This window comes from Rhinoderma darwinii, chromosome 5, assembly GCF_050947455.1.
Source record: "Rhinoderma darwinii isolate aRhiDar2 chromosome 5, aRhiDar2.hap1, whole genome shotgun sequence".
NCBI lineage: Eukaryota > Metazoa > Chordata > Amphibia > Anura > Rhinodermatidae > Rhinoderma > Rhinoderma darwinii.
In genome coordinates this window covers 147,461,453-147,482,493 of record NC_134691.1, presented here as the reverse complement: position 1 = coordinate 147,482,493, position 21,041 = coordinate 147,461,453, and the positions used below count along the sequence as shown (strand labels likewise).

Sequence of the window (21,041 nt, the reverse complement as noted above, 5' to 3'; positions counted from 1 at the left end):
TAAATTGATGCGGACTAGCCGTTGCGTATTGAGGTGAAAGTACTTCCCTTCTCTCTATCAGTGCAGGATAGAGAGAAGGGACAGCCCTTTCCCTAGTAAAAGTAACAGAAATTCATACTTACCCGGCCGTTGTCTTGGTGACGCGTCCCTCTTTTGCCATCCAGCCCGACCTCCCTGGATGACGCGGCAGTCCATGTGACCGCTGCAGCCTGTAATTGGCTGCAGCCGTCACTTGGACTGAAATGTCATCCTGGGAGGCCAGACTGGAGGAAGAAGCAGGAAGTTCTCGGTAAGTAGGAACTTCTATTTTTTTTACATGTTGATGTATCTTGTGATCGGAAGTCACTGTCCAGGGTGCTGAAAGAGTTACTGCCGATCGCTTAACTCTTTCAGCACGATGGACAGTGACTATTTATTGACGTCGCCTAGCAACGCTCCCATAATTACGGGTGCACACACGTAGTCACCCGTAATTATGGGAGCCCCATTGACTTCCTCAGTCTGGCTGTAGACCTAGAAATACATAGGTCCAGCCAGAATGAAGAAATGTCATGTTAGTAAAACCAATACGCTCCGCAGCACACATAACATCTACATAACATCTGCGGACTTCATTGCGGAATTTTGAATCTCCATTGAAGTCAATGGAGAAATTCCGCAATGAGTCCGCAACAAGTCCGCTACAAGTCCGCAACAACCATTGTATGCTGCGGACACCAAATTCCGCACCGCAGCCTATGCTACGCAGCGGAATTGTCCGCAACGTGTAAACGAACACAACTAAAAAGCTGTGGAAGGCAATGGAGAAACAGGTCCGCTGCGGATTTCCGCTGCGGACTGTCCGCAGCGGAATTCCAGAGCAATTCCGCTACGTGTGGTCGTGCCCTTAGAGCGTGTAGCTCTGAGCATCAAGAAGTATTAATCAGCTTGAACTCTTTATCCATAACCACATAATCGGATGGGCCGGCGTACAAATGATTTACAGTGTACCATTTGTACTGTAATAGTATTTTATTAACTTACAATTTACATAGTTTTTTCTAGAATTGAATAATTGTGTTATCAATTGCACAAGGAAAATTGGCTATAACTCATACTGTGCGTATGAATCCAAATTCAGATACTCAGCTGAAGACATTTCTCATAAAGAAAATGCTCCCCAAGGAATGCAGAAATGACTTGGACATTATACTGAACGGCAGATATTTTCTCCATGCAGTAGCAACTCGATATCTTCATCTTTTATCATATCGTGCAATCCAAAGACAGAATTATAACATGACACACCCAAAAATCAAGTCTATATGTATTCCAGGAAGCATCCTTTATGTCTCTCACTCTCATTGAGACCAGGAAATCCAATGCCTCATGCATACAACCGTAGTTGGCTTGCGGTCTGCAAAACTACAGATCAGTTGCGGTCCATTTAACCACAAAAAAATCTTGTTGTGCATTCGTGTGAAATCATCATTCACGGATCCACAACAAAAAAAATATTTCACCAGTTTAGTGAAACTGCAAATACGGCCCGTCAAATGACTTGTCCTGAGTTTTTGAGGTCCAGATTTGCGGCCCCAGCTGGGATCTGTGAAAAACATGGTTGTGTTCATGGGGCCATAGAAATTATGGGTCCGCAATTTATCAGCAAAAATGCGGATAAATTGTGAATGCAAATGCACGGTCGTATGCAGTAGATAATTCCCAACCCCTTAGTTATTCCTAAACAGCAAGAGGTTGCAAAAAGTCTTGCATTCTTTTTAATCTCTTTATTAATGACCTTGTGGATGGTATTGATAGCAAGATGTCAGTTTTTGCTGACGACACAAAACTTTGTAGGATACTTAAAACTCAACTTGACTATAAAATATTACAGAAAGACCTAGATAAGCTGGCAGCATGGGCAAAAACATGGCAGATTAAATTTAATGTTGATAAGCGTAAAGTAATGCACCTTGGAAGCAATAATAGCATTAATTCATATACATTAAATCGGATAAAACTGGGGATAACGGAACAAGAGAAGGACCTGGGTATTCTGGTAACAAATAAGCTAAGCGGCAGCACTCAATGTCAGGCAGCAGCTGCAAAAGCAAATAGGATTTTAGGGTGTATAAAAGAGAGATAAAAACTTGTAGTTCAAATGTCATATTACCCCTCTAGAAATTTCTTGTAAGGCCACATCTTGAATATGGAACTCAGTTTTGGGTTCCACATTGTAAAAAGGATATAGGAGAACTGGAGAGCAACGAGATTATTAAATGGGATGGGAGGTGTCGCTTACAATGAAAGTCTAGAAAAATTGGGCTTGTTCGGCTTGGAAAAAAGACGCCTAGGTGATCTTATTAACATGTATAAATATATGTGTGGTCAATACAAAGAACTAGCACATGATTTATTCATTCCAAGGGCTTTACAAAGGACCTGGGGACATCCATTGCGGGGGAAGGAAGATATTTCAGACATCAATATAGGAAAGGGTTCTTTACAGTTAGAGTAGTCAAACCATGGAATGCCCTACAAGATGGCAGATACTATGTCAGCATTTAAAAAAAGGCTAGATGGTTATTTACTGACAAATGGCCTTAAGAGTTATAACTAATCCAGCAATGAATGACGTGTAATTGATCTGAGGGAGGTTGAACCTGATGGACCTGTGTCTTTTTTCAACCTATGTAACTATGCTGACGCTGTGTGAATAGGCAAGATCGTGGATAGGCATTCTGGGAATCAGTTACAAATCACTGGAGTGCAATATTTTGTTACCACTGAGAGATGTCTTTAAAGCTTTTTCCCTAAATATTACTTGCTGATATTTAGAAAATTAAAGCACACATATTTTCATAAAAACAATGCCATATTATCATACAGTCCTGTGAATTTGCCCCTCACATGATTTCTTCTGCTTTTTGCTAATTTGTTACATTTAAATGCTTAAAGAGGCTCTGTCACCAGATTTTGCAACCCCTATCTGCTATTGCAGCAGATAGGCGCTGCAATGTAGATTACAGTAACGTTTTTATTTTTAAAAAACGAGCATTTTTGGCCAAGATATGACCATTTTTGTAGTTATGCAAATGAGGCTTGCAAAAGTCCAAGTGGGTGTGTTTAAAAGTAAAAGTCCAAGTGGGCGTGTATTATGTGCGTACATCGGGGCGTTTTTAATACTTTTACTAGCTGGGCGCTCTGAAGAGAAGTAACATCCTCTTCTCTTCAGAACGCCCAGCTTCTGACAGTGCATATCTGTGACGTCACTCACAGGTCCTGCATCGTGACGGCCACATCGGCACCAGAGGCTATAGTTGATTCTGCAGCAGCATCAGCGTTTGCAGGTAAGATCAACTTACCTGCAAACGCTGATGCTGCTGCAGAATCAACTGTAGCCTCTGGTGCCGATGTGGCCGTCACGATGCAGGACCTGTGAGTGACGTCACAGATCTGCACTGTCAGAAGCTGGGCGTTCTGAAGAGAAGAGGATGTTACTTCTCATCAGAGCGCCCAGCTAGTGAAAGTATTAAAAACGCCCCGATGTACGCACATAATACACGCCCACTTGGACTTTTACTTTTAAACACACCCACTTGGACTTTTGCAAGCCTCATTTGCATAACTACAAAAATGGTCATATCTTGGCCAAAAATGCTCGTTTTTTAAAAATAAAAACGTTACTGTAATCTACATTGCAGCGCCTATCTGCTGCAATAGCAGATAGGGGTTGCAAAATCTGGTGACAGAGCCTCTTTAAGATCATTCTACTATCTTTAGGGCTTAAGTGCCTGCGAGTGCGTGAAAAATGCAAAGCATTCGCAAAGCACACTGATGCATAACGCAACGCACACGGTCAGATTTATGCAAGTTTTTTACGTGTGTAAAATCTGTCATTCTCGTGTGATTGTAGCCTTGGTCTAAGATACAGACAACACAAGTAAAATGAACAGCTTTTAAATGATCATTCCATTTATTGAGGATAAATATTTATTCAAAACCTATATCACCCATGTGAGAAAGTTATTGCCCCCTAAACCTAATAACCGGTTGTGCCACCCTTGGCAGTACCAACTAAGAAAACATCACACTACCACCACCATGTTTGACTGTTGGTATAATATTCTTATGGTGTAATGCGGTGTTAGCTTTATGCCAGATGAAACGAGAACCAAGTCTTGTGAAAAGTTCCAACGTTGACTCATCTTTCCACAGATTATTATCCCAAAAGTCTGGGAGGTCATGTTTTTGGGCAAATTTGAGATGAGCCTTTGTGGTTTTTTTGGTCATTAGTGGTTTGCGCTTTGCAAATCTCCCATGGATGACAATCTTTCTTATTGTGGAATCTTGTACATTGACCTGAATGTTCGTCTGGGTTCTTTTGTGACTTCCCGGATGACTCGTCGATGTGCTCTTGGTGAAATGTTGGTAGGTCGGCCACTCATGGGTAGGTTCACCACTGTTCCAAGTTCTCTCCATTTGTGGATAATGCCTCTCACTGTGGTTCACTGATGACCCAAAGCCTTAGCAATAGCTTTGTAACCCTTTGCAGACCCTCACGTTCCACTAGTCGAATATAGTTTTTCTATTGTTCGCCTATCTACAGGCAACCAGCAATTCTCATAAATGTCTTCGTAACCCTCCCAGAGTCTGAATGAGACCAGACCTTCCACACCATGCTGAAGCATCACACCACTACTAGAGGTCCAAGCTGAACTCTTAATAGGTATATCCACTTCTCATTTGACTACAACTAAACCACCACAGGCCTCCCTTGTTGAAAATTGACTCTCCCGGACCTGGACACATCAGATACTCTCTTTCAACCCTTCCCTGAACAAGATAAAGTCAATGCTTTGGAAGCCAGACAGCCAGACTCCAGTACCCACATGTCTACAGAAATGGCTGCATGGGACAAAGGAAATATAATCCTGCAAAGCTCCCCTGTCATAACTTATCTTGTATATAACCCAGCCAGGTGTATATGATCCAGCAACTCAGACGCTCCTTGGGTCTCAAGCGCAGGGATTCTCGGCCATGAGAAACCCCAGAACTGAATGTTGGTTACAATTATTAATATGTCATAGTCATGTTTGGTATGCCAAGGTTGGTAGATATCTGCCCGGGAACTTGTCGGACATAGTATCTCGCTACGAGATTCATATAAGGAGTTATGACCAATTAGAATTGTGTCTGGCAACTTCCCCTGTTTTGCATGTAATTAGCCATCCTCCTCCCACCTGACCAGGAGGAGGGTGAGGGGTCTTCTTTGGACCCTTTATAATGGCATACCAAGAAATACACAGTGTCAGACCACAGGAGATGCGACCACATTGCAGTTCTGTCCACCTTCCATCTGTTCTCCTCAGCGGGATCTCTAACCTATCAAATACGTAAGAGGTCTGTTATTTTTTGCTTTATTCCCCTTTATTTTGTAACTGTTTTTCTTGTATGTATGTCATTTTATTGACATCATTTTTGTAACCTTTTTTGTAAGCACTGTACTTTCGTATATTAAACCTTAAAATTAATAAGTTTGTTCCTTGCTGCTCTAAACCTACCCACAACCTCGAAGAGGAAAAGCATAACCTGTTGAATGCTATTTAGATTCAGTGTGTGCCTGTGTGAACGTGTGCGTTACCAGGAGGGGGCTATTGTCGGCCTAATATGGCAAGTGGTGGCAGCGTTTGTGTGGATGTGTCAACTGGTTTTGGGGTGCACTTAACTCATTGTTAGCCTGTTGCGATAGGCGCATGTAAAAGTGAGAGTGGACAAGCGGGGCACCCCTTTACAGTAGCATCCAAGTTAGGTGTGCCGGGAGTGGTGTTCATGACGGGATCTATTATGGCAGGAAGGAGGTGAAGGGAACAAGTGAGCCCTAATCTACCCACCGCGCTGTCCCTGCCTACTTGCAACGACCCGCCCTAGGCGACGGAGTACAACTTGGCGGCGGTCCCTACGCTGACTAAGTGCAAGGGGATACAAACAGGGAACAAGCAAGGGAAGGGGCGGTAGCCCACGGAACACCGTGAGGAAACGGAGTGGTGAACGAGCCAGTCAGGATCAGGATGTAGTGGAGTATACAAACGCAGAGCACGGAGCAGGAAGCAAGCCAGGGGCAGAGCGAAGCAGGATAAGCGGGAACTGAAGCAAGGCAGAAGCACGGCAGAAGCAGGCTGGAGCAAGGCAGCAGTGGGGCCAGGAATCCAAGAAGAATAACAAGCAATGAGGAAGAGAAAACGGCAGGTATAAATGGACAGGGGCGGAGCTAACTCCGACTGACCAGGCCGCGATAGGCTCTCCCACTCCTGAGCCTGCCACCCTGATTGGTGGGAGCCGGTGTCAGTCTAAGAGGTCTGGCCTCAGGTGTCGACTGATTAATCCTGGGAGTATCCACAGACGTAGTGCCTGGCAGATCCTTTACAGGATCTTTTATAGATCATACATTTCACCAACTAGAGACTGTAGATGGATGCCTGTTTGAAATGTGAGCCTACAAAAACAGACATTGTTTAATTCTTGCGATCATGTGAGGTGATCCAGAAATTCTGGCTCAGTATTAAACGATTCACATAAACCCATTTTACCACCTTTGTACCCTATAATAGACAATGGGGCATCTTTGGCTGGGTTGAATCTCAAAACATACAAATGCACCAGCCGTTTCAAAAAGCTTTTACATCTGTTCTTTGTGGCAGTCCTCCAGACTCCGGTCTCCCCAAATGGCTCTTCCTCCAAATTATTATTGGAAAAACTGTCCTTTCTTTTCAGAATGGATTGGGTGAAGGTAATAATTTTGAAAGAATCGTAAGTTAAGGTATTCTTTGCCATATGGGAAAACTTTATAGCCACAGTTCCTTCCAGAATCCAAGACAAAATCAAAACAAACTTTCAATTTACTTCTTGTTACTTGGAACAAGAGTTGTGGGTTGACCCTCCTTATAGCGCCTGTTTGTGGAGCATGCAAGGACTCATGGGCTTCCACCTCTCCTCCCTCAACCTTTCCTCATTAGTGGTGAACTATCCGTCACCACTTGGTAGACTTTATCCCGACCGAATTACTTATATAGATGATAATCCATCTTCCTACCAGAGGTTTCATTAACTTTTTCTTTGGAGGACTAACCCTCATGACCCAAGCCGACTAGCTCCATCGGCTCACTTAGCTACCATCCTCTTAGATGTGATGAGCAATGAATTTTTTTTAACGGTATGCTATTGTTAATCATATGTCATGACATCCCCATGAGTCTTGGTTGTTTTCCGTTTTTCAAAAATAACACGTTCCAAAGATAAAGCTTTATGAGCTTAATATAAAACACATATAATAACATATGGAGAACAGTTCTTCCAACACAAATGTGATGAGCTCTAACACTAAATGTATATGTTTTTAAAAAATATATATTTTTAAGATCTATGGGGGTCCTAGCGGTCTAATCTCGGATCAGAAATTTATGAAATATTAAATTAGAATACAATCAATTTCTGAACAGAGAAAACTTTAATTTGCAGAAAATCGCTGTAAAAACCTTATGTATGAGCCTGCGGTTTTATTGGGCAGTTTTTCAGATAGAGTAGTGGTGAGGCTTTCTGCCCAGAAGGTCATAAGAGCTTAATAAGACCCCAAAGATCAGATGTTATTGCCGGACAAACTGCGATGTAAATTCTCATTTGCACTTATGAGTGGCTGATTTCAATAAATATCGTCAATCCTACAATGCAGAGAGAAGAGCTTGAAGTGTCTCTCAGGTCAAGGACCTTCCCCATTTATCTCAGAATGCCCTAATGAGGATTGTTCAAGGGATTAGCTAACCCAGAGAAACCACTTTAAAATTTGTCTCTGCAACAGAACAAGAGGTTTTCCACCTGAACCATTTAAAAAAAGAATTTCAATTTAATGGTCATCATAGTCTTGCAGCTGAATCACTTTGTAAAAAAGAGCAGGTATTTAAAAATGCATGCGGTTTTTAAAGTCGCAGTTTTTTTGGGCAGCGTTTTAGAAAGGTAAGTAAAATACACAATGTCAACCCAGCCTCAGCAATGCTGTGTGAGTTAAAGAGGCTCTGTCACCAGATTTTGCAACCCCTATCTGCTATTGCAGCAGATCGGCGCTGCAATGTAGATTACAGTAACGTTTTTATTTTTAAAAAAGAGCATTTTTGGCCAAGTTATGACCATTTTTGTATTTATGCAAATGAGGCTTGCAAAAGTCCAAGTGGGCGTGTTTAAAGTAAAAGTCCAACTGGGCGTGTATTATGTGCGTACATCGGGGCGTTTTTACTTCTTTTACTTGCTGGGCGTTCTGACGAGAAGTATCATCCACTTCTCTTCAGAACGCCCAGCTTCTGGCAGTGCAGACACACAGCGTGTTCTCGAGAGATCACGCTGTGACGTCACTCACTTCCTGCCCCAGGTCCTGCATCGTGTCAGCCACATCGGCACCAGAGGCTACATTTGATTCTGCAGCAGCATCAGCGTTTGCAGGTAAGTAGCTACATCGACTTACCTGCAAACGCCGATGCTGCTGCAGAATCAAATGTAGCCTCTGGTGCCGATGTGTCCTCGCTCGTCCGACACAATGCAGGACCTGGGGCAGGAAGTGAGTGACGACACAGCGTGATCTCTCGAGAACACGCTGTGTGTCTGCACTGCCAGAAGCTGGGCGTTCTGAAGAGAAGTGGATGATACTTCTCGTCAGAACGCCCAGCTAGTAAAAGTAGTAAAAACGCCCCGATGTAACACACATAATACACGCCCAGTTGGACTTTTACTTTGAACACGCCCACTTGGACTTTTTCAAGCCTCATTTGCATAAATACAAAAATGGTTATAACTTGGCCAAAAATGCTCGTTTTTTTAAAATAAAAACGTTACTGTAATCTACATTGCAGCGCCTATCTGCTGCAATAGAAGATAGGGGTTGGAAAAGCTGGTGACAGAGCCTCTTTAAGGCTGGGTTCACACATCTCGTCAATACACTGCTACATTTTGCCGCAATTCCCCCCAAAGCAAGAAAACACATTGACTGCGATGTGTAAAACCAAGTTTGGTTTGTAGCCTGTGAATGCAAACAAGAGTGTTCTCATTTACTGATATCAAACTGATACAGGTTAAAGTAAATACATGGAAAAGATGTGTGATCAACCCCTTTCCGTCATTTGACGTAACTGTACGTCATAGCCGGGAAGGGGGAGTATGTAGGGGGCTCACAGGCTGAGCCCGCTCTATACCCAGTGATGTCAGAAAGAGGGGGGCCCTCTGTAACCCCCTGATGGTTGTCATGGCAGCCTGGGGGTTTTTCAAAATTAGCTAAATAAAGTTTTTATTAATATAGGAAAAAAAATACTAAAAGTAAAAAAAAAAAAACCTTGTCCCATTTTTTCTATAAAATAATGTAAAAAAAAAACAAACCGTAATTGGTATCGCCGCATCTGTAAAAGTCTGAACTTTTACAATATTTATTTATAAAAAAACAACAGAATTTTTGATCGTCTGACCTCCCCAAAAAAATTTAATAAAAAGTTATCAAAAACTTGTATGCACACTAAAATGGTACCATTAAATCCACAGCCTGTCCCGCAAAAAACAAATTCGCATACAGCTCCTTCGATGGAAATGTAAAAAAGTTATGGGCCTCAGAACATGGCGACAGGTTTTTTTGTTTGTTTTTTTTGTAAAAGTGATTAAACTTTTTTAAAAATATATAAAATTGGTATTGCCGTAATCGTATCAACCCGTTATCAAAAGTTAACAACTTTTTTACTGCACGGTAAACTCCGTAAAGAGGAGGAATTGCTGTTTCCATTTCATCCCACAATTTTTTTTTTGTCAGTTTTTCCAGTACACTTCATTGTACAATAAATGGTGGCATTAAAAAACAACAACTCTATACACTGAAATTAATATGGATCTTTGCCTGTTTGCCGGATTTTATGTTTTTCTTGTATGCTTTTTTAATCTTTTGTATTTTATTTACTTTCTGTTTCTTACAACAACTCTTCCCGCAAAAAAATAAGCACTCATACAGGAAAATAAAAATGGTATAACTCTTGGAATGCAGGGAAGAAAAAATGAAAACTAAAAAAACTAAATGGATATCGGTGTATACCTTTACACCTCTTGCACACGACCGAGTTTGGTCCGTGTGTCGGACGGATTTCCTGGCCTGACTGCGGTACAGGTGAACAGGACTCCTGCCATCATAGACATTTATGATGCTAGGAGTCTCTGCCTCCTATGGGAACTGCTGTTCTGTACTGTATCATTTTGTTTAGTGCGAAAGAGCAGTTCTGTCAGGAGGCAGAGACTCCTAGCATTATAAAATGTCTTTGATGCCAGGAGTCCCGTTCACCTGTACCACGGTTGGGCCGGGAAATCCGACCGACACACGGACCAGACCGTTTTTCACTGCCCGAACTCAGTCGTGTGCAAGAGGTGTTAAAACCAAATGTTTTGGTAACAGAAAACAAACAAACTCGCTTCTGTCTACCTCCTACTTCCTTCTATTCTAGCAAATTTATGTGGATGACGTGCAGGATCAGACTACACAGGGTTTGTTTGTAGCCTGTTACCATGCAAATACATAGCAGCACATAGGTCCGCATAGACACAAAACGGTAGGCCATCTTTAATGAAGACGTTTTGAAAAAAATAATATATATATAGATTTTTTTCTAGATATATTAGAGCTACATACCTATGTGGTTACGTGTTTTCATAGTACATGTAATAATTGCCTATGGGCACCTTATGCTGCCTGCACATTGTTCACTTAACATATATTATTATCTCATTTTCTTTGCATCTAGCTAAGATTTATAGTGGACTTAGTTGGGTAAAGTATCACTGGTGCCCCCCATTATAAGCTGATATCCATTAGCATTTGTTTTTTTCCTGTAGCATAGTTTTGTTATCAGTCAGCATCCATTGTTTTCAAAAACTATTCAGGACACCGGTCTAAAGGGCCTTTTACACCTGCCTATATCCGGCCGGAGCAGCGAACATCGATCAACGAGACATCGTTGATTGGTGCTTGTTTGCTCCTGTCACAGTTATGTATGGGGACGAGCGGTCGTTACTCGGATCGCTCGTCCCCATACGTTATTATGTCGGCAGCGTGTCTCCCTGTTTACACATAATACGATAATATTTCACTTTTTTAAAACGATACGATCAGCAGATGTACAAGCGTTTGATTGTTCATCTGCTGATCGCTGCCCTGTCTACACAGGGAAATTATCGGGAACGAGCGCTCTATGTACGCTTGTCTGCTCAATAATTGCCCAGTGTAAAAGGGCCTTAAAGGGGGTTTTACACTGGGCAATTATCGGGCTAACGAACGTTCATAGAACGCTCATTCCCGACAATTGCCCTGTGTAAACAGGGCAGCGATCAACAGATGAACAATCAAACGCTCAGTCATCTGCTGATCGTATAGTTTTAAAAAAAGTAAAATATCATCGTTGTCGGCAGCACATCTCCCTAAACAGGGAGACGTGCTGCCAACATGATAATAATGTATGGAGATGAGCGATAGGAGTAATGACCGCTCATCCGCATACATAGCTCCTTGTGACAGGAGCGAACGAGCGCCGATCAACGTTGATAGGCGCTCACTGCGCCGGCCACTTACCGGCCGGTGTAAAAAGGGCCTTAAAGAGGCTCTGTCACCAGATTTTGCAACCCCTATCTGCTATTGCAGCAGATAGGCGCTGCAATGTAGATTACAGTAACGTTTTTATTTTTAAAAAACGAGCATTTTTGGCCAAGTTATGACCATTTTCGTATTTATGCAAATGAGGCTTGCAAAAGTACAACTGGGCGTGTTGAAAAGTAAAAGTACAACTGGGCGTGTATTATGTGCGTACATCGGGGCGTGTTTACTACTTTTACTAGCTGGGCGTTCTGATGAGAAGTATCATCCACTTCTCTTCAGAACGCCCAGCTTCTGGCAGTGCAGATCTGTGACGTCACTCACAGGTCCTGCATCGTGTCGGCACCAGAGGCTACAGTTGATTCTGCAGCAGCATCAGCATTTGCAGGTAAGTAGCTACATCGACTTACCTGCAAACGCCGAGGCTGCTGCAGAATCAACTGAAGCCTCTGGTGCCGATGTGTCCTCGCTCGTCTGACACGATGCAGGACCTGTGAGTGACGACACAGCGTGATCTCTGGAGAACACGGCTGTGCCTGCACTGCCAGAAGCTGGGCGTTCTGAAGAGAAGTGGATGATACTTCTATACACAACGCCCAGCTAGTAAAAGTAGTAAAAACGCCCCGATGTACGCACATAATACACGCCCAGTTGTACTTTTAGTTTTCAACACGCCCAGTTGTACTTTTGCAAGCCTCATTTGCATAAATACGAAAATGGTCATAACTTGGCCAAAAATGCTCGTTTTTTAAAAATAAAAACGTTACTGTAATCTACATTGCAGCGCCGATCTGCTGCAATAGCAGATAGGGGTTGCAAAATCTGGTGACAGAGCCTCTTTAACTAATATATATGGATCCTTAGCAGGTAACTCACCTCTACCAGTTATAAGCCTTAACAGTATATATTTTCAATTCTTGAAGTGTTACCAGCGGACAATTCCTTTATACAGTGATTATAAGGTTGTGTCTGTGTGTATCTGCCTGGGATTGTGTAATGATTGTATCATGTTACCAGCCAGAAATAAGCTGACTGCAGAAGAGGTATGGGAGTAATGCTTGGAATGCAAAGCCATTTGTATGAGTGGGGCCCTGTTATATGCTGGGGATGACACTGCTGTCATGGGGCCTCTTCTTACATTTGTATCCATTAAGCATCTCTCTCCAGGCTTTCCCCTCATAATACTACATGACATTGATCAATTAACCAGTTGTAATGAGTTTGTGCACACATATGCTGATATAATTAATAAGATGCATAATGATGAAGCATCTAGGAGAGGTCAGACAATGTGATGTGAGCTTTGTGCTAATGTAAAGTAGTCATTTGGATTGATGATATACAGTTATCCTGATCTGACCCATATGAGACATTTATCAATATATCAGTCAGTGGCTATTCTTTTCTACGCTGCTTGTGTACATAAATGATACACCATCTATACGAGAACGCTACGCCATCATAAAACGGAATGCCGAGATAATGCTGCTTGGATGAGTCAATTCTTTCTGTAGACTGGACAACATATTCAAAAACAATCCTCTCAGAGTTCAGACATGGTGCCTTTTATGGTGGGTTCAGGGGAATTAAAGTCTGTATGTTGTATACTCATCAACCTCTTAATATTGGTGGAATTGCAGAGAGCAGAAGCCAACTGGAGGTCCAAGAGTTTATCAGTATATAGTCCAAAGGAGCCACGTGCCCTGAAAAAAAAGCACTTTCCACTTTATACACCAGTCTACCTCTGCTATTCTGGAAATGCTTGAGACTACACTAACCTGGGCTTTTACTTTACTTACAGATGGTGATTTACAGAATGAAGATGGAATGATGGAAAATGGTCAGCCCATTGGTACTCCTTCATCCTCACTTCCAGTCATAACAGAGCTGGACTCAAGTTCAGGAGTGTCAGGGGACACTTGTGCATATGAAGTACTTCCAACCTCTGAACTCATGGATGGGACAGGTAATCATTCATATAATGTATAGTCAATGTCGTTAAATTGTATACTACAGGAGTCTAGGGCAGGGGGGAGCCATTTTCAGTGCCATTGCCACCAATTACTCCAGTAGAACTAAGGCCTCATGCACACGACCGTATTTTTGTCCACCCGTAAATACTGGCGTAAATATGGGTCCTTGGTCAGACGTATTCGACCCGTATTGCACCAGTATTTACGGACCCGTGCCCGTAAATACGGGTCCGGTGTCACTCGTATTCCACCCGTATTTACGGGCACGTTTTTGGCTGCAAAATTGCACTGCAATAATCAGCAGCCCTTCTCTCTATCCGTACAGGATAGAGAGAAGGGACAGCCCTTTCCGTAATAAAAGTAAAAGAAATTCATACTTACCCGGCCGACCCAGTGCTCCCTCCCTTTTCCCCCTGTGGTTATAGCAGTGCCTTTCCTTCTTCTCCCAGTAGTCACAGCAGAGTGCCTGTATATTTACTTCCCACAGACTCCCATGATGCGCCCTCTGCTGTCAGGAAATGACATTACTTGCTTCCTGTTTCTGCATCAATCTCTGCTAACAGTGATGGATGCAAGTGGTAAACCAAGCACAGTCATTCCCTGATGGCTGCTGTGTGCTCTTTCTGGAGGTCAGTCACCACTCCTGAAACATATGGACCCCAAACTCTTGATTTTGGCTCTGGCATAAATTGGGTAATCATAGTCAGGTGGAAGACCAGGTTGCAGGAGCAGATATTCTAGTCTCCATACCTGTTTGTCCAGTCCTGACACATATTGACATTCTAGACTACTTGGCGTGGAGTCAATTAGTCAGTTAGATTATGCAATGATGTTGGGGAATGTTATATATGTATTTTCTATATTAATATTTTAATGTCACAGTCGTTCCTGATTTTCAGCATTTAGAATCAGATTTTCCTTCTGTTTGAAAGAGACAGGATTGATGATTTAGTCTGAAAGAAACAATTTGATCTTCTGCTGTGATCGCTATCTTATACTTGGATGTATCAGTGGTGACATCTGGTGGACAGCTACAGTAAAGATCACATAAGGCTTTCAGTTTGTGAAATACATGTTTCTCCTGTAAAGTATAAACGTTCTGTTATATACGTTGCACTAGTAAAATCTAAAGGAAATATTGAACATTTCAGTTTTTTTTTTTAGAAGGTTGCTAAATGTATGCCTAGTCTGTAATTTGTTTACAGCCCTTTGACACATTTATCATCCTATTTAGTAATGATTTCATTGATTACTGAGCAATTAATAGCAATTGTTAGTATTTTCTAACCATTTATATTATCAGGGAACCTGGAGCAGACGGTAAACCTAGTAATGTTCATTCAAATATTGGTAAGATAACTGAAAGTGAAAGGTATCGGTCTCTTTTTCAGACAGATAGATGTCACTTCGCAACTGGACATGGCATTGCTTATAAACATGTTTCCCGTAATACCCCAAAAAAAATAACTGATGTCAAAGTAATTCCATTGTGATCTATTCATACTGTATATGTGTAGCAAGTGTGTGAACTAACCCATGACTCTCCGTGCTGCTGTCACGTGTTTGTTGTTACATGTAACCGTGTCATGTCTGTGATGTGGTTTGTGTTCCTCAGTGTCTGAAGATCTCGCGTCTGAGGCAGGATCCCTATCCCAGGATCCAACATACAAGCCAACCCTGCTATTGCCCCCCAAAAAATCAGCAGTTTACTCTGTAGACCATGAGGACACCCCAGTGAAACCACTAACTCACCTCAAGCAGCCCCCGGCCCTTCCTCCTAAACCTCTTTCCAGAATTGCCAATCATATAGCAGGTAAGAGAAAGCTACTACACCTTCTATACATCTTCCTTCTTGGCTTTTATGGGTGTATGATCCAGACTTCCCAGTTGATCGTAATATGACTAGCCCATTATCTAAACATTCTTCCTATCTGCGAGAGATATTGGTTGGCACATCCTTGGCATCACAGAGGTCAATGTTTGTTTATATAGAATATTAATATATTATCTAACATATTTGTAGTTGTGTAGCATTTATAGCAATTTTCGGGTTAAAATGCCACCATTATGGAAAGCCCTCTGGTCTTCTTGACTCTATGTGAATTATACCTATGTGTAGTTGTATAGAGTATGTCTGTCAGTTTTCATTATCTTGTTTATCAGATGTGAATGTTTTTTTATTCAAAATACAGTACATGACCAAAAGTATGGTAAAAGTATCCTTCTAATGTGTGGGTTTGGCCATTTCACCCACTTACACAAAGATATTCCATAAAGTACACAACCATGTATTCTCCATAGACAAACATTAGCAATAGAATGGGAATAACAAACAGCTCAGTGAATTTCAGCATCACACTGGATGCCACCAGGCAGTAAAATCTATGCCCTGCTAGTTGTATTGTAAAGGAAAAACTTTTAGAAGTAAGAATAGGACTGCTGAATACTGGAGCATAAAAATAAATAAATATTTACTCATTACAATACTCAATACCTCGGAATTTCCTTGGAAAGAAACTTCATGCACAAGAGTACTGATCCACTTAAAAACCTCTTGGGATTCTCACCTCAGTGTGTACATTTAAAGGGGTTTTCTCATCAGAGACATTTATGACATATCCACAGGATATGTCATAAATGTCAGATAGATGCAAGTCCCACCTCTATCTAGAACGGGCCCCCCTACACCCCGTTCTACGTCTCTGTGTTTCGGCTGATTTCCAACCATGAAGAACAAAACAGCGTAGCTCGCTGTGCTACGCAGTTTCCATAACTCCCATAGAAACGAATGGCAGTTACGTAAACAGCGTAGCATGCGAGCTATGCTGTTTCTGTTACTACCATTCAGTTCTATGGGACTTACGGAAACAGCGTAGGTCAGCGAGCTACATTGTTTCCATAATTCATGGTCGGGAATCACATGTGTCAGCCGCAACACAGAGTGGGGTTTAGGGGACCCTGTTCTAGAGATAGGTGCAAGTCCCAGAGGTGGGACCCACATCTTTTTGACATTTATGGCATATCCTGTGGATATGTCATAAATGTCTCTGATGGGAAAAACCCTTTACATTTCTAATCTGGAATTAAATAAAAAAAATGTTTATTCTATGCTATTTATTAGCATAATTCACTTGCAGGCTGGACACTTCATTCATTTCAATTTGGTCAGAGTAAGAAGAGATATGAATTACTGCCGCCCTTTACTTCCTCCCTGCTGATGTCAGCTGCAGGGGCCGATGGAGAGATAGCTGGCTAGCTAGCTTGAAAATAAAGTCCTGTGATTACAGCAGCCGTGGCACTGTTTCAAGCTTGTGTAGGAGTGTAATAACAGGGGTAAGGAGGAGTGGCAAGTGTAATGTTAGCTAGCACTCTTGTAGAAACAGTGACCAGTGACCGGGCTGCAGGTCTACTGTATCTGTAAAAGGTCTTCAGCAGAAAAATCTGAGCTTTGATGGAAAATACTTTGCAGGGGTACTGTACATGGGGATCTTAATGAGTGCTTAGAGAAGTGTGAAGTGTTTTTTCCCACTGGAGATACACGTTAATGTATTGTCGCTTCCAGGGCCAAGCAATAGCACACAAGCCTGAGAGCACCTTTTTTTTTTTTTTTAATATATATATTTACTTTATACATTTATATAGTGCAAAACTATTCCGCAGCACTGTCAGAGATTGTAATCACTTACATTGGTTTCTTTCCCCATTGGCGTTCATAATCTAAATTCTACATTAACTTATTATTAGTATGTTTTTGGAGTGTGGGAGGAAACCGGGGTACCCAGAGGAAACTCACGCAACAATAGGGAGAAAATACAAAGTTCATGCAGATGTTGTTCTTGGTGCTGGCTTCAGTTGCGTAAAACACATTGCTGTTGGATTAGTTGAAACATGTCCTCTTTACTGATGCTTCATGATCTGGCAGTCTGATGGATGAGTCTACATTTGGCAGATGCCTGGATAACACTTCCTGCGAAAATATGTAGTGCACTGCCAACTGTAGAGTTTCGTAAAGGAAGAATAAGGGTCTAGGGCTGTTCTTCATGTTTTTTACATGGTCCGTTCATTTCAGTAAAATAACATGTTAATGTTACAGCATTCAATAACACTCCAGATCATTTTAAGATTCTAACTTTGTGGCAATAGTTTGGGGAAAGCCCAGTTTAACACCTTTCAGATGAATTGAACAGCTCCATACTAATGCCCATAGTTTTGAGATGTTCGACAAGAACATGTAGTTGTAAGTGTCCATGTCCTGTTGGTGTCGCAGCGTATATTGTAAGCAAACCCACGTGCACCATGAAATCAGTCTACAAATTTGTACTTAGATAAGAAAAGTAAATTTATATTGCTGGCAAACTTTATCATTCTTGTGAAGTGATCCACATACTTGTTTTTTTTTGGGTCATCTGCATACACCTTCCTTCTGTTCCATTTTATATTGTTTATTTCCTTAGTCCTTTCTAGTCATAAAGAAATTAATTTCATAATCTTAGGTCATCTAGTGTTTCAAACATACGAAAAAGTGACAAGGGTAACTTCTATTCAATGTATGTCCAATCCTAAAAAGTATCAGTACCGGTAATACTTCTTCTAATGTATTGCCTTCGACCTCTTTGCATCTACTCTAACCTTTTAGATTGTAAGCTCATATTTGTAGAACTTTCTCCTATAGTTTCTAGCCACTGCCATGTTATGGGTTATGCCATTTTATTATTTTCTTTATTATTCTAAATATGTTAGTATCTTTGTACCGCATTCTACAGCACAATACAAATACCTATGATACTACCAAACATTACTCCCATTAAATAGCTGTTGCTGTGGTATAAGGTGTGTGATCAAAAATATAAAATAGCTGTGAAGGCAAATTAATGATACAATAACAAAGTAATGGGGAAAATAACTTTTATATGGTTTGAGGAATCTTACACAAATAGTACTTATCCTATTGTCCAGACTAAACTAATGATACATTAGGTTGAGCAGTGGTTCCAGTCGCATTGTCTCTACTGTTATTCTCTTACTTACTATGTAGAATATGGGGGGTTGATGTATGAAAAGCTAAATGACTTTGCACCCCATAATAAGTGGAGGATGTCACGATCCGTGGGTATGTGGACCCACTAGGCCGCACCACCGTAGCAGAGTAGCAGCTGGCCAAACAACAGTCTATACAAAGTCCTAGTACAATAATACCTGGTAATAGTCCAGACAGTAGCAGAGGCTTAGGCACAGATGAAACATAAAGGTAGATGATGCCACACGTGGCAGATGATATCATGTGTGGCAGATGACACCAGATGTTGTGTATCACAGCAGGCATGACAGGTGGCACAACACGACTCCAACACTAGATAAGGCTCAGGAACAAACACAGCACGGGATACAGGATACAGGTAGCAGGGCACGGGAACACTGGGAACAGGATAACACTAAGGGACCATTTGCTAAGACTAACATAGGAATACACAACAACGCGCAGGCAAGGAGTGAAAGGGCAAAGCCCTTTTTATAGTCCAGGGTGATCAGGGGCAATTTTTAATAATCTTTATGGGCGCGCGCTGGCCCTTTAAGGCCAGGAACGAGCCTAGAGGACACTGCAGAGCGGAGCAGAAGTGAGTGCTGGCATCTCTTTGGATGGAGATTCCGGCCAGCACTTAGAAGTCTTCGGTCAAGGGGTGGGGACAACGGGCCGTCTCCGTTACAGAGGAATTGTGCAATCTATGTTGGCAGCCCTGTAGCGGTCAATGGAAATTATTTGTTTAAGATTTGCAAGATTTACTGTATTAACCATATCGGCCACCAGTAATCTACCCTTATATGCCTTTCTTTTTTCTTGCGTACTGAACAGAAACTTTAATTGTTTGTGAAAGTTTGCTCAGAATGTAGCCAAATGTTTCAATGCATTTTGGGCAGTTCCAGGTCTTGTGTGAGAAGAAAGACTACAGCACTAGTAAGCAACGGTGCCGGCTTTACATCTCAGGAGCCTATAGGCACAAATTGTCTGGCGAATTAGACGCATTGTCGCATACTTGGGGGAGCGGCACATTGCTTCTGTGATAGCGGTTATTGTTAATGTTTTTTCATCGATCTTTGAATAAAATACAATGTACTGTATGTTGATAAAATCTTGCGGTTTTCAGTTACGGTATAAGATTTGAACATTGTTCATTTCCCTCCAGACTCCGGAGCACCTGTGAAACTGCCTTGTATGCCGGGGAAGATGTCTCCTCCACTACCTCCAAAGAAAGTCATGATATGCATGCCAATGGGAGGATCAGACTATCCCCACTCCTATTCCAATCAAAAAGGCTCCCAGCATCACCACGGCGTCCTCCCATCTCAACTAGCCGTCCACCAGCACCAGCTTCAGTATGGCAGCCATCATCACTCAAGTGGATCAAGTTCAGTGCCCATCCATCCATCAATACCTCCAGGATGCAGGGTAATTGAGGAACTGAACAAGACACTTGCCATGACCATGCAAAGGTTGGAAAGGTAACTATAGTTTAGACTACAGCGCTGTGTGATATAATGTGGCTATATATAGAAACATGATAATAATTGTTGTACTGCTTTCATTAATTCATGTTTTACAATCGTGGACAAGAAGTTCAGCCCAAAATGTTCTTCTGAAATGTCATAGGTTCATGTCAGATGGTCATGTGATGGACACAGAGGTGCTGGGATCGTTACAGTATAAGTATCAGAGCTGTGTCTTCTAACGATCCCAGCACCTGTGTGTCCATCACATGACCATGGACAGAATTTTATCCACAGTAAGTAAACACTAATTGTTCCTACTGAATAACAACAAGCAGAGATCTTGAAAACCATGAGGAATTAACACAGAAAGTATATTGGAAAATTGTATAACTTTTAAGTATACAGAAAAAAAAACAACGAATTTGCTGAAACTGCACAATCTTTTTTTAACTTGAGAATGTTGAGAAACACTGGTCTAGGGAAAAAAGTTGTAATAATGATATGCAATATCCATTGTAGTCTAGGCTGCTAATAGGTTAATATCTAAAATCCCTGAAGATCTAGGGTCGTCAAACCTTAAAGGGGTTGTCTGAAATTGCAGCTTATCCGCATTCAAGTAAATGTAGCTGAATTACAATGGCAGACATAGCTCATAGACAAGAACTGTGCAGTTTCTGGGAGAAAAAAAAGCAGACCCTTTTCTTTTCTAATCCTGGAAAACCCTTTTAATCATAATAATATAATTATATGGCTGTTATTGTTTGTTTTAGGATGGTAAAAGGGTTAACGATTGGCAGTAAAGTGTACCTAAAATGTAATCAAAATAGGTCCAGAGTTCTTTATGGGGGGTCTTTGTTTTTTTGATACAGAGCTTTAAATCCCTGCTTCTCTTTATACAGAATTACACAACAAAATTCTTGCCACCTTGCCAGAGAGAGCTCATA

General features: G+C 41.6%; 1 protein-coding gene across 8 annotated transcripts in view; it reads left to right on the top strand.

Annotated features, from left to right (window-relative positions):
• Positions 1-21,041, top strand: part of PHACTR1 (phosphatase and actin regulator 1) — a 376,244-nt gene that overhangs the window by 314,325 nt on the left and 40,878 nt on the right. For 6 of the 8 annotated variants that reach the window (XM_075826623.1, XM_075826629.1, XM_075826628.1 and 3 more), the window contains 3 exons: positions 13,440-13,604; positions 15,227-15,424; positions 19,794-20,109. In XM_075826623.1, coding sequence (XP_075682738.1) covers positions 13,440-13,604; positions 15,227-15,424; positions 19,794-20,109 — 679 coding nt within the window. The remainder of the gene's footprint in view (positions 1-13,439; positions 13,605-15,226; positions 15,425-19,793; positions 20,110-21,041) is intronic. The other 2 variants (XM_075826626.1, XM_075826625.1) reach the window with 1 other exon arrangement.